Source organism: Ursus maritimus, unplaced genomic scaffold (assembly GCF_017311325.1).
Source record: "Ursus maritimus isolate PB19 unplaced genomic scaffold, ASM1731132v1 scaffold_7, whole genome shotgun sequence".
In the NCBI taxonomy this organism is placed as follows: domain Eukaryota; kingdom Metazoa; phylum Chordata; class Mammalia; order Carnivora; family Ursidae; genus Ursus; species Ursus maritimus.
In genome coordinates this window covers 66,260,934-66,275,585 of record NW_024426885.1, presented here as the reverse complement: position 1 = coordinate 66,275,585, position 14,652 = coordinate 66,260,934, and the positions used below count along the sequence as shown (strand labels likewise).

Genomic DNA, 14,652 nt, shown 5'->3' with positions numbered 1-14,652 from the left:
ATTAGAATAGTTAATTATTGATTATCTCGCCATAGTCAACTTTGTATTCCCATAACCTGTAGCATAACCAGGTTTCCAGCTTCAGGTTGGCCTTAAACACTTTTAGGCAGTTTTTTTTGTGTTTCTCTATTTAGTTCCATCTCTTGTTCTACGAAGAGTCCATTTCAATGCTTTTCTAACTCTCCTTCACCTTTTCCATTTCTCTGCCTCTTCTCCCATACCTAGCAGAGGACTCATCCTCTTACTTCACAGAGATAATAGAAGCCATCAGATAGCAACTCCCTGGTTACCTGCGTCTCAGCTACTTTTCCTCTTCCGCTCCCTATAAAGTAGGAAGGGGTGTTCTTTCTAAGAAGAATCCTTGTCTTTTTTGGTTGTTTTAAAGATTTTATTTCTATGTTTAGAGAGTTTGTGCGCGAGCGAGCCGGGGGGGGGGGCAGAGGGAGAGAGAGAGAGAGAGAGAGAAAATCTTAAGCAGATTCCCTTCTGAGCGTAGAGCCTGACATGGGGTTCGATCCCACAACTCTGAGATCATGACCTGAGCCGAAATCAAGAGTTGGGTGCTTAACCGACTGAGCCACCCAGGCGCCCCTCTTTGTCCTTGTTTTGAATACCAGTTTCCTGCTTTCCTGAGCTATATTCTTTGTTACTCCTCTCCTGTATCTTTGATCTCTCTTGTGCTGGCTTCTTCTCACCAGCCATTAATCATATTTAATATGTCATTTAAAAAAAAAAAACCCAGGGGCAGGGCGCCTGGGTGGCATAGTCAGTTAAGTGTCTGACTCTGAGTTTCAGCTCAGGGATCGTGACCTCAGGGTTGTGATATGGAGCCCCCTGTTGAGCTCCAGGCTCCGTGCTGAGTCTGCTTGGGTTTCTCCCTCTCCCTGACCCTCCCCCCACTGTGATCTCTTTCTCTGTCTCTAAAATAAATAAATCTTTAAAAAATCTCTCTCTAAAATAAATAAATCGTAAAAAAAAGTAAAAAACTAGTCTTTGACTTTGTGTCCCCCTTTGATCGACCACCCCTTTTGTTTGTTCCTGTTTATAACTAAACTGCCTAAAAAGTTGTCTACCTTTGCTGTTGTCTATCGTAATTTTTCTCTCTCTACTCCCTGCCTGATTTTCTTCTCCTTCCTTGATTTCATTTGCCAAAGAAACACAGATCTACCATGCTCTAGGCCATTATATACAAATGAAGAATGTTCCAGAGCAGTTGTATATTCCATAGGCATCTCAGTTTCAACATACCCACAGTCCTGCTTGTCTTCTCCAAAGCTTATTCTTTCTTTTTTACCCCCTGTTCCTGCCACTGGTAAAAATGTCCTACCATAATCCATTCAGTTGCAAAGCAAAAATATATCATATCCAAGCAGTTGCCGATATTTAACTCATATCTCTTTTCTTCTCAAACCTGTCTACTTGTCTCCATTCTCCTTTCAGCTACTGCTAGTGGAGACTCCCTTCTTCTCTTGTCTGGATTTCTTCAATAACTGGGTTTTTCTCCCTCCTGTCCAATCCCCTATTTCCATGTCATAAAATGATCTTTTGGGAAAATAGAACAGACCGTGACACTTTCTTCTTAGTACCTAAGAAGTGCTTACAACTCCATAACATGGTGTGTGAGGTTTTATGTACTCTATCCTTTGATTGGTGGTGTTCCTGAGAATCTGCCCTGGAAACCGTCTTCCCTCTTTCTTCCCTGGATGATCTCATTCTACCCATGACTTCAGTTCTTTGCTAAGATACGGACATACTCACTCACAGGTGTGACGTGTGCTCTCTGCCACCGTGTACCCCTCCCCATGGTCCCCTCAGCCTCGCTGCTCCTCTTCCTTAACTGTAGGCCTCTGCTTTATCCATCTCTTCCTCCAGGAAGTTTTCCCTGCCCCTTGGTTTCCCTTCTGTGTGCTCTGTAGCAAGAGTTCTGTTCTTTTCCTGTCACAGTGTACATGTAACTACTTGTTTAACTCTCTGGCTCCTTGTGACTCTGTGTCCTTTGTGAAGTCTCAGAGTGTTTTTAATGTTCTGTCATTCTGCCTCCAGTGCCTAGGATATTGTAAGCACTCAGCATGTATTTGTTGAATAAATGCGTAATAGTTGTGTCCCTTTTAAATAAATGTTATTAAAAGTAGTTAACTTTTGGACACCTGGGTGGCTCAGTCAGTTGAGCCACGCAGGCTCAGTCTTGGTTTCTGTTCAGGTCGTGATCTCACTGGTGGTGAGATTGAGCCCCATGTGGGGCTCCACGCTCAGTGGGAAGTCGGCTTAAGATTCTCTCCTGCCCTTCCCCTGGTATGCCTGTTCTCTCTCTCTCTTTCTCTCTCTCAAATAAATCAATCTTTTTTTTTCGACAGAGAGTGGGAGAGAGAGTGAAAGAGCACAAGCAAGGGGAGGGGCAGGGGGAGAAGCAGACTCTCCATTGAGCAGGGAGCCCGATGTGGGACTCCATCTCAGGACCCCAGGATCATGACCCGAGCCGAAGGCAGACGCTTAACCAACTGAGCCATCCAGGTGCCCCATAAATCAATCTTTTTTTAGAAAAAGATAACTTTGGACTCAAATAGGGGACTTTCATAGTTAACTTTTTCTTTTTTAAAAGATTTTATTTATTTATTTGAGAGAGAGAGTGAGCACGAGAGAGAGAGAGCACACATGCATGTGCGTGCCCACGCGCAAGCGAGCACCAGAGGGAGAGAGAGAAGCAGATTCCCCACTGAGCAGAGAGCCCGATGAGGGGCTCCATCCCAGGATCCCAAGATCATGACCTGAACTGAAGGCAGATGCTTAATCGGCTGAGCCACTCAGGCACCCCCACAGTTAACTTCTTCATGGTGAATTTTGAAAATGGTTTGCCTCCTTTAATACTTTATTTTCCAATTTTATTTCAGAAAAGATCTAGGTCATGCTCAAATGATGGTTGATGAGCTCTTCTCCTCCCACTCTGATTTGGATTCCGATTGTGAGCTAGACAGAGCTGTTACCCAAATCAGTGTGGACCTGGTGGATGACTACCCAGCCTCTGACCCACGATGGGCTGAGTCTGTCCCTGAGGGTAAGAACTTCTACTTTTCATATTATGAAGTAATCTATTTTGAGAATATTCTTGTTCTTTTATTAAAGCATCTCTCGAAGCATGTTTTTTTAGTTTTTGAAGCAGGTATTAATATACTATTTTTTAAAAGATTATAACTTAACCTTATAGTAGATTTTGAAAAGGGCTCAGAACAGATCTGCATGATAAAAACTGAAGGAATATTGGAGCAAATCCTGCTTGTTCTACGGGAAGCAGATTAATTGGCCCTACGTAGCTTTCTCACCATTTTATTTCTAAAAGGAAATTGGTAGCATAGGTAAGCATTTGGCACCTATTTCTTATCTCCCAAATTAAATGATAATTTTGGCATAATCACTGTATTTGCCTAATAGAACATTTCCCTAAGAGTGGCAATGAGCAAATCTCAGTGTAAAGAAGTGGGCATATCATGTCTCTGCCCTGTGCTTTCCTTTCTGCCCTGGGTCCTTTCTGCCCTTTCTGTCCTTCTTAAACTTCCACCCCAGCATAACAGGATTTGGTGTTCCCAGGTACCAGCAAACTGTCTCAGATGTCCATTTCTCTCTCTAATTTCCTATTTAGCAAGTTTGCTAAGCCTCATTAGAGGGTTAGGAAGGAAACATCAGTGCTTACCTTATTTTCTTTGACTTTATTTTGAGTTGGCAATCTTCGAATGATATAAATGATTAAGCTAATAATAACAGGGTTTGTGTTTTGAATAAATATGGTATGAATTATGTCAAACTCCCACAATTTTCCTCTACATTTTTCAGACTCTTGGGTAATGTTACAAATAGTTGCAAATAGTTGCATTAAAAAGTTAGTAGTTTCCTTTGGTATAGAATTTTTTAACTTTTTATCTTAATAGTGGTAATTATTGTAAAGCCAGTATGTTATATGTTTAAATTTTGTTACTGTGTTTCAACAGAAGCACCTGGATTTAGCAATACATCACTGATTATTCTTCACCAGCTAGAAGACAAGATGAAAGCCCATTCTTTCCTTATGGACTTTATTCACCAAGTAAGCATCCTAGTTGCTGTGAACAGGGATGGCCAGGATACCTGGCTTTACTGTGTCTTTTGTCAGCTCTCTCTAGGACAGTGGGAGATCCTTTCTCATTCTGAGGTGTTTCGTGGGGTGGGACATGACAAGTGCTTTCCATTTTCTTTGCTGACTTAAAAGTAAGTAAGTCCTGGGCTGGTGGGGAGGGGGAGCTATTCAAGTATAAAAGCTGCATGGAAAACAGGCTAAAAAGAAGAAAAACAGTGTATTTTCACAGAAATGTTTCACCTTTTTTTTTTTTTAACATTCTATGATATCCTGTGTGCTTTTATGTAAACTTAGGTTTTCATGAATTGACTTTGTATTGAGAAGATATTGAAGAATATTAAGGCGATGACAGATTTTGATATATGGGTTTATAATTTTGAAGTGCGATTAGAATCAATTCCTTTTTTTAAGTTTGTGTGTTTTTGGTTTTTTTTAATGGAGTATCCCCATTTATATTGGGCCTAAAATTAGAACATGTTTTGGCTGCTAGACCGAATTGTTACACAGAATCCCCCATCTCTGCCTCATTGATCAATAGTGGCTCTCAGGCATATTATTTATCAAATGAATGCATTTCATCCCGCTTTTGTTTGCTCTTTCCAGAATCGATAATGCCTTCCTATTAACATTCTGATGCTGTCTATTAGAACTTTCTGTGGTGATGGGAATGTTCTATATCTGTGTTATTCAGTAGCCACTAGTCACAGGCAGCTGCTGAGCACTTAGAATGTGGCTGGTATGACTGAGGAACTATGTTTGTTTTTAATTAACTTAAATTTAAATCATCACCTTGGTGGATAGTGGCTACCTTATCGGACAGTGCAATTCTAGATGATTCCAGAAATACCTTGATTGTTCTTAATTCCACATTCTGCTTCAGTTGTAATGTATGGTTTGGCTCTTAACTACTTTTATTATCTTGGCAAGGGCACTCCAATCATTCAAGTCTCTGTCCTTTTTTTTTTTTTTTTTAAGTGGTTTAGGTAGACTACAGAATAATGGGGGGAAAACACAACGTTTTCTTGGATGTAATTGTTTATTTAGTCAAGTGTATCAGTTAACTATTAATACCTAACAAACCACCCCAAAATGTGGTAGATTAAAACATTTCTTTTGGGTACCGGGATGGTTTTTCTGTGGCTTTCAGCTGGGACCACTCCTTGAATTGCATTTAAGGTAGGCTGAGCTGGAAGGTCCCCAGGCTTCTCTTGCCTCACATTTGATGTAAGGCTGTCAGCTGGGCCACATGGTTCTTCTCCTCCACTTAGTCTCTAATCCTCCTGTAAGCTGGACTGGCTTCCTGTGGTCTCAAGGCAGCCCTTCATGGGGATGAACTTAGAAGCTATAGTCTTTCTCAGGTCTTACCTTAGATAGATGTCACAAAATGTTACTTCCACCAGGGTGACATTGGTCAGAGCAAGTCACCAGACCAGCCCAGATGAAAAGAATTAAGAAATGGATTCTACCTCTTGATGGGAGGAGTGCCAAAGTCAAGTTGCAGGAGGGTGTGCATACCGGAATGGAAGGGGTTCATGCCTTAGTATGCCACACCAAGGACACACTAATTTATCAGAGGGTGAGAGAGCCATTAATGTAAATAATTATATAACCAGATTCTTGTATCTAAGGAAGTATTTTTTTTTTAAAGATTTTATTTATTTGTCAGAGAGAGAGCACAAGCAGGCAGAAGGAGAGGCAGGCTCCCCGCTCAGCAAGGAGCCTGATGCGGGACTCGATCCCAGTACCCTAGGATCATGACCTGAGCTGAAGGCAGACGCTTAACTGACTGAGCCACCCAGGTGTCCCTAAGGAAATACTTTTTTTTTTTTAAGATTTTATTTATTGATTGATTGACTTGACAGAGAGAGAGAGAGACAGCTAGCGAGAGAGGGAGCACAAGCAGGGGGAGTGGGAGAGGAAGAAGCAGGCTCCTAGCAGAGCAGGGAGCCTGATGTGGGGCTTGATCCCAGGACCCTGGGATCACGCCCTGAGCCGAAGGCAGACGCTTAACAACTGAGCCACCCAGGCGCCCCATAAGGACATACTTCTGAATATGAGGCTCTCCTCCTCAAGCCAGATTTGGTGCCAACAAGTCATATCTCTTGCTAAAGGGGTGAGAATTAATATGGCCTCAGGACAGTAGCTTTACCTCTAGTTTTCTGGCAGTGAGGGAAGCGTGTGTCCTCACACATAGTACGGAGAAGCTTAGAAGCAGGGAGTTACTGTGCTCCTCTTTGTTATGTGGCTCGAGTGATGTTAATATGTAGACATCACTTCATTGACAGTGCTACTTCCCTGAGGTGAGTAAAAGCAGGCAAGCAGAATTCCCTCATGTAAAAACTACATTTACAGTATTTGTGAGGGAACCAGCAATAGAATTCAAATCAGAAAAGACAATGCAACTCTTATTTTAAAATAACCAGGTGAGGGGCGCCTGGGTGGCACAGCGGTTAAGCGTCTGCCTTCGGCTCAGGGCGTGATCCCGGCGTTCTGGGATCAAGCCCCACATCAGGCTCTTCTGCTATGAGCCTGCTTCTTCCTCTCCCACTCCCCCTGCTTGTGTTCCCTCTCTCGCTGGCTGTCTCTCTCTCTGCCGAATAAATAAATAAAATCTTAAAAAATAAATAAAAATAAAAAATTAAAAAATAAAAATAAAAAAAAATAAAATAACCAGGTGAACAGGTTGAATAAATTAAGACAGATTGATTCAGTGACCTATTCCATGGTCATTAAAAATGAGTAAAAAAAAAATGAGTATCTAAATGTGTTGTGAAAAAGTAAGATGCTATCAAAACAAGGTACAGAACAATATATATAGTGTGACTCCTTTGTGTTTAAAAAAAAAATGTCTGCTAGCATATGAATGCCACAAAAGCATATAAAGATAGCAGGGAAATTTAACTGCAGCTCCAGTAGGGAATGGGCTGGGGACTTTTACCTGTCCATACTATTAAGTTTTCTAACCATGTGCAAGCCAGGCTTTCCGTTTTTGCCATGGACAGTATGGTGGAGAGATTTCTAGAATGGTGACCTACCACAATCTTGGTCAGTGCTCCCTTTTTCTTGTGTTCTGTGAAGGAAAACCAGGACTCTTTTCAGACTGCCCTAGCTAAGTAGCCTGGATTGTAGCTCTCAGAGTAGTGAAAGGTTGTAACTAATACCCCAAAACAGGCAGCTAGCACTGGGAAAGCCCGTGTGTTTTTTCCCACAATTTTCCAAGGTTCTTTTTTTCTAGGGTGTTGCTTTATCATCAAAGGAATTAAGAAAGCAGACCTTGCACTTGAGCAGACAAGAATCACACCTGTCTTTTGCAAAGGTAGCATGTACCTTGAGCTTTAGGAGTGTCACAGAGGTCTAGCCCCCTCTGTTCGAGGACTGTTTAAACACTGAGCGGATGCCCCCTCTACACCCCCATGCCAGCATTAGTCAGGGCTGGCTGTGGGCTTAGTGCCTGAGTCACTCCTGTAGGCTGCTGGGCATAGGCCTTCAGATCCTGCCTTCTTGCACATCCCAGTTCAGTCTTCCCCTTCACAGAAGCCTCTTTGTACCCCCAACTCACTGCTGGTTGCAGTTTTACAAAGTAGAATTCATCAGGTTTAAGTCCTCCTGCTCTAACTACAGATTGACACATGGATCATGAGTCTAGACCCTCACTGCATATAGGGCCCCTTGGGGGTCTGGCTTAAGGAAAGACGACTTTAACGGGACCAGTGTGAGTGAAATAATGCCAGGAGTCTGACAGTGTTCCAGTTCTCTTTGCAACATGGGTAATCAAAGGCGGCAGACCAAGTTCACCTGAGGGTTCTGCGTCCACATGATGCCAGGCAAGCCCTGCACTGTTGGTTGAGCCTTAAGGGAGTGGCGTATTGGGGAGAGATGCCTTTGTTAAATGTTCTGTATTGTTCAGTTTCATGGGTCAGAGCTTCACACCCTCTTGCCTGGCTTTGCTGTTCATTTGGGATAGTAGAGGATGTTCCTGAGAGCCTTGTGGTCCGACCTACGGTATTATCCTTCATTCCGGCCCCAGCTTATCAGACCCACACTCTCTTGTGGTTGTATTCTCTGAAGGAAGGGTTCACGTGTGCTGTCCTTTTAGTTGATAGTCTTTATCTATGTAATTGCTATAGAGTCTCAGAAGTCAGGGTGCAGCTCTTCTTTGAGCAGTTTAACAAGTGAATTCAGCAGCAAAGTGGCAAGAAATGGTTCTCCAGCCAAGAGAGGTCTTGTTCATCCTCTTACTGTCCAGATTCTCTGCTCACAATGGTAGTCAGCAGCACCCTGGGCACACAGCATTTTCATGTCAGGTCGCAGTGTAGAAACAATCTTCTCGGGGCACCTGGGTGGCTCAGTCAGTTAAGCGTCTCCCTTTGTTCACGTCATGATCCCAGATTCCTGGGATCGAGCCCCACGTCGGGCTGTCCGCTCGGCAGGGAAGCCTGCTTCTCCTTCTCCCTCTGCCTGCCACTCCCCCTGCTTGTGTTCTCTCTCTTTCTGTTAGATAAATAAGTAAAATCCTTAAAAAAAAAAGAAAAAAAAGAAAAAATCTCTTCTCATTTAGAAAAAATGAAAGTGTTTTTGTACAGAGAAAAAGGAAAAAGACCCATGAATCATCTTTTATCTTTTGTTTTTAATTGGCTGATGTTGCAATTTTTGTTCTTGACATGCACTTATAAATCAGACTTCCAAGACACAAGTTGTTTTGGCTCTTCACTATGGTTACTTCTTGTTCCTCCTATCTTGACTGCTGATGTTCCTCAATGATTGTGATGTCTATTGTATGGGAAGCAGCCTTCCCCTGTGGCTTTCCATTTACAGACTGTAGGGCTATCTTTATACTTAAAAAAAAAAGAAGAAGAAGAAGAAAGGAGAAGATTGTGACTAAACTCAGGGGGGATTTACAGAAAACCATTTTAGCCCATTTAGCAAAATGTAGATTCCTCATTGTTTTCTTAAGCTCATTGTGATAAAATAAATCTAATTCAGAAAAAAAAGTTTTCTAACCATGTGTGTTTTTCGCCCATGTCAGTAGAACTTCTCTGGGGATGTGGGGCATTATTTTTGTTTTCTGTGTACTTTAAGATAAACCTCAACATACAAAAATGAAGTCACTCAGTAATAAAATGTGGAAGAGTGTTCAGTATTTAGATGTGTCTCTTGGCTTCTTCCTAGTAGGGATGTTAACACTTTATCAGATGAGAAAGCTTAGAAGAACTCCCAGAACCTAGTGGTAACACATCAGAAATGGGCATCAGGCAGATCAGAGGTAGTACTGCAAAGGATTAAAGACTGTCCCACCCTTCCCATGGCTTTAAGGTTCTGGAAATTAGTCGCTGAAGATGGAGACTGCTGAGTGTCTAGTTCACAAAGATCTAGAATCTTGGGGAGTTAGAAACGAGCAATTTTTTGCTTCTGATAACCATAAATAATGAGAAACAAGATAGAGTAGTGGAATGACCCTAATCTCAGATGAGGAACATCTATACTCTCTTACAGGTGCTAATGGCTCTGGCTGAAAAAGAGAGAGAGAGAGTGTGTGTGTGTGTGTGTTTAAAAGAGTGGAAAGGAGAAGATAGCCGAGGTACTTTCTTGGGGACAGCTAAGGCCAATGGCTCTGTACCCATTGTGCTTCTGGTGGAGATAAGCCTGCATTATTTCGTGTGTTGCTGTAAATGCTTTCTAAGAACGTGTGTTTGTATTTTCACCAGGTTGGCTTATTTGGACGTCTTGGCACTTTTGCAGTAAGAGGGATGCCTATGGCAACTCGACTGTTGCTCTGTGAGCATGCCGAAAAGTTATCAGCTGCCATTGTCCTCAAGAACTACCACTCAAGGCTCTCTGACCTGGTGAACACAGCAATAATGATTGCTTTAAACAAGAGGGACTGTGAAATCCCATCCAACCTGACTCCCGCGGACGTCTTTTTTAGAGAAGTAAGAGGAGTTCTTTTGCCTTTAATGCGGCTTCATAGAGCTATGCCATTTGCTGATTATGCCTCGAACAGGGAAAAGATTGAGGACAAAAAAAAAATCTCATTGAAATTTAAATAGGACTCCGTATTTATTTATCACATTCCCTATAAATTAGAGCTTGCAAAATTGACTAAGTCTTTTCTACTGTCTGCTGGATGTTTTCCTTTTGCCTCTCCAAATCCACTTTTGACATTGCCCCAGATGGCATCTCGTCAGTGGGTTCCTTTGCCCTCCTGTTGTCTTTGATAACAGTGAGGCACTGTCAAGTCGGGAGTGGTTATCTATTATTATTTGTTCTGTTATTCCCCCAGCTTCATTCCTTCCCTGCTTCCACTGCAGTTTGCTGTGCCTTCTCTCAGAGACTGCGGCTTTTCACTGGCTGCTCTCCATGTTTCCAGTAACTGCTTCCACCCCGTGCCCGTTCACGCCTGGATTTAATAGTGGCTCCCCTGTTGCTAGCCCTGGATGCTGCGCCTTCCTCGGTAGATCCCCTGATCCTTGCCAGCACCACCGTACACCGTCCCTTCACTGAACTCTGCTCAGCTACCTGCTATTATCCTACTATCTACCTTGCTTTTAAAATCAGGTTTATTTTCAAAGGGAAAGAAAAACCTGCTGTAAACTTCAGTGGGAGAAAAGATTAAGATGCTGACCAGCTGGTGGCAACTGACCATTGTGGTAATAGCCTGCAGCTCTTACTCTTGTGAGACTTCTTACAACCTTGTGAAGGGGCAGGGGAAATTTGACTCCCTCCCTGTAAAGATGGCGACAATAACTATTGTTAGCTCTTCCCCCAGCTCTGCAATTTGGAATTGTTTTTTTTACATTTGGGGAACGTTTAACTCTATTTGGTGAGTCTCATTTTTATTTCCTTCCTTCTACAGTCTAGCTATAATCTAGCATCTAACAGGCCATGCCAAGAAGTCTTTTTTTCTTCTTAATACAGTTGACCCTCGAACAACATGCTAGCCCTTGCACAGTGGAAAATCTTTGTGTAACTTCTGACTCTCCAAAAAGTAAACTACTAATAGCTTACTCTTGACCAGAAGCCTTACCAATAGTCGAATTAACACACATTTTGTATGTTGTATATATTACATACGGTATTCTTATAGTAAAGTAAAGGAAATGTTAAAATTTACATAAGGAAGAGAAAATAAATTCACAGTACTGAATTCACAGTGCTGTACTGTGTTTATCGAAAAAAATCTGTGCATCAGTGGACCCATGCAGTTTAAACCTGTGTTGTTTAAGGGTCAGCTGTGTTTCATGTGCTGTAACCTAAAAACAATTTAGGACCCTGAACTATGTTCAGTTTTTTTGTTTTTTTTTAAAGATTTTATTTATTTATTTGACAGAGATAGAGACAGCCAGCGAGAGAGGGAACACAAGCAGGGGGAGTGGGAGAGGAAGAAGCAGGCTCATAGCGGAGGAGCCTGATGTGGGGCTGATCCCATAACGCCGGGATCATGCCCTGAGCCGAAGGCAGACGCTTAACCGCCGTGCCACCCAGGCGCCCCTATATTCAGGTTTTTTGTTGATTCCATAAATGTATTTAGTTCTAAGAATGCCTTGTTTTTATATATTTGGGTTATTTTCTAAGGAATGTATGGCAAAGCACTTTTTTGTTTTATTTTGTTTTTTTAATTTAGGAAATATGCCCAAAATCTGAATGAAAGAAGAACAGTTTACCTCAAATTTCATGATTTAACCAATCTGAAAGGAATCTATGCAAAGCCCCTACTCCCCCACCCCCAGCCAAGCTTACAGACAAAACTCACAGGTGTCTGCACTTGGCCCCAACTCTTTGTTTTTTAGGAAGGGGAGGAAAGTGATGGTGTCAGAAATAGAAGTGGGCAAAGAAGGGCTACAGAGGAGAAGGTCACTTACATGTTGGATAAGAGTACTATTGGGGAGGGAGAGGTTAGAGATATCTGATGCCAGAGCTTGTCTGAAGAGGTGAGGTCTATCCCTAAAACCCTGCAGGAGAACTATCCACGTTAACTTTTGGGAGTGTCAGGTGTTGGGGTCAGTCCAGGTAAAGGTGAAAAGGTCTTGGGATTCTGGGGAGATGGGAATAGTGAAGAATGCATCCTTAGGTTCTAAGTCAGTGAAGTACATGGTGGAGGGTAGAATCGTGGGGAGAAGGGTGTATGGATTGGGGACAATGGGGTGGATAGGTGATGACTACCTCCTGGATAATTCTGAGATTTTGAACAAGTCTGTAAGAACCATCTAGCTTTTTGACTGGAAGGATTGGAGTACTGTAAGGAGAGTTAGTAGGTTTCGATATATTTGAGAAAAGGAATTTGGAAGTGAGGGGCTGTAAGCCTCTCAAGGCCTCAGGTTTGAGAGGCTGTTGGGGTTTGAAGGGAAGATGGTAGGGTCCTTAAAGTATATAGATTCCTTTCACAATCAAACTGTTGTAACTTTTGTGTTCTTTTTTGATCTTCGTTCATATATAATATTACATGGCAAAGCAAATATTTAAAAAAAGTTATTAACAAATTATTTGAAAGAATTGAATAAGAGTCTGGTTCCTTTTTCTGCATCTGGATCAAAGTGGAAAGCATACTAGGTAATTCAGTATACCTGCATTTTCTAGTTAACTGGGAAAAAAAAGATCTGGAAATTAATCAGCTGGATACATAATTCATGAGTAGTACCTTAGGAATATGATAGAACAAAACCCAAAATGTGATCGGTTCTTCAAAAGAACGCTCCATATGGAAAATGGTAACGTTAAAGACTATTTACATCACCTTTTATCTTAATTCCTCATGGCGTTTACTGGTCTTAAGTTTCCTTTGAGGTATAGTTCTGAATCCTAGGGTTCCATAGAGTTAACTGTTTAAGGGACTGACTATTGGGTCAGCATACAAATAGCATTTGAAACCACTGAGTATGTAACTCATGTGGTGAAGGTGTTTAGCAAGTGTTTTGACATTTTATTTGCTTTTATGTATATATACATTTTTTTTTTTTTTTTTTTTTTTTTAGATTTTATTTGACAGAGAGAGAGAGAGCACAAGCAGGGGGAGTGGCAGAGGGAGAGGAAGAAGCAGGATCCCAGCGGAGGAGCCCGATACGGGGCTCGATCCCAGGACTATGGGATCATGCCCTGAGCCAAAGGCAGACGCTTAACGACTGAGCCACTCAGGCGCCCCACTTTCTACTTACTTTTAAATTTATTTTTACCATCAGCTATTTTATTATGGCTAATGAGCCGAGAGTATTCCTTGATGAGAAAAACCCCTTGAGTAGATTCTGGGCAGTTGTAATTATTACGCATCACCATAATTTTTGTTGTAAGTATTGCCTTCTCGGTGCTTCCCCAGGTGTCCCAGGTAGACACTGTCTGTGAGTGCCTACTAGAGCACGAGGAGCAGGTCTTAAAGGATACATCGTTGGAATCCGTTGAATGGGCTGAGGTGGTCATCAATGTGAACAGTATTCTCAAGGTACAAAACTGTGGTGAAGATTTCAGCAAATCAAAGACCAGAGTGTGGCTAGAAGAGAAAGTGGTTTCCATATTCCTACTCTGTATTGCCAATAATTTATAAGTGTTTAGCATTTAATTCCAAAAATTTAGAAAAATTCCAGTCATTTTATTAATCAGCCAAACATTTTGAATGTTTGCCTTGTGTGTATTAAGTTTCTATGATCCTGAGTTCTGTTTGGTAAAATAAATCTTTTATTTGAAGAAGGATATATATATATCATTGAAGATGTATTAATGGTATACTAGCTGTCTAAGTAAACCACCCAGAAGCTTGCTGTTTATATTACTGATTAAAATATTCATTCCATTTAATCTTAGCTAATGGACTTTATAGCAGTGGTTTTCCTACTTTGGTTACTACAGTTTTCCAAAATTGAAGTTAAATTTCAAATGCAGAAAGAACCAAAAAGTAATTCTTCAGACCTGTGCTGAGTATTTTTTTAGTATTAATAGACTAATTAATGTTTCAGATTACCTTTAAAAATACTGGGATTCATCGCTTTCTGCACGTGCTAACACATTTTTTTCCAGGACATGCTACAAGCTGCTAGTCATTATCGACAAAATAGAAACTCCTTGTATCGGAGAGAAGACCCAGTAGAACAAGAACCTGAATATGTTCCTTGGACAGGTGAGATTGCAATCTCTGAGCCCAAATATACTGATTTATTATTAGCAGCCATTCAAAATAAATTCCTAATGACCCATTTTTGGAAGCTGTATTACTCCATTAGTGTAGGTTTAAAAGTGAAATGAAAAATAAGGGCCATCTCCAGAATGAGCAATTCTTGTGAAAATTGCTTTATTCCCTTGAATAATTTATAGATCTCTCTATAACATATTTCACTAGTACTTATTATGTGTCCAGTAGATTTTGTTTATTTTTTAAGTAATCGCCACCCCAACGACAGGCTGGAACTTATGACCCCAGGGTCAAGAGTCTCATGCTGTAGTGACTGAGCCAGCCAGGTGCCCTGTGTCTACTAGATTTTAGGGCATGTAGTTATTCAAAGAATCAGGTCCTGGCTCTGGAGGTGTTGACTGTATTTAGTGTTGATTTAATACAAAAAAGTAAG

General features: G+C 41.4%; 1 protein-coding gene across 1 annotated transcript in view; it reads left to right on the top strand.

The window, feature by feature from the left end:
- NUP133 (nucleoporin 133) overlaps positions 1–14,652 on the top strand; it is a 56,459-nt gene that overhangs the window by 25,679 nt on the left and 16,128 nt on the right. The window contains exons 13-17 of the mRNA XM_008689527.2: positions 2,889–3,052; positions 3,981–4,075; positions 9,811–10,035; positions 13,413–13,535; positions 14,108–14,207. Of these exons, the coding sequence (XP_008687749.1) occupies positions 2,889–3,052; positions 3,981–4,075; positions 9,811–10,035; positions 13,413–13,535; positions 14,108–14,207 (707 nt within the window). The remainder of the gene's footprint in view (positions 1–2,888; positions 3,053–3,980; positions 4,076–9,810; positions 10,036–13,412; positions 13,536–14,107; positions 14,208–14,652) is intronic.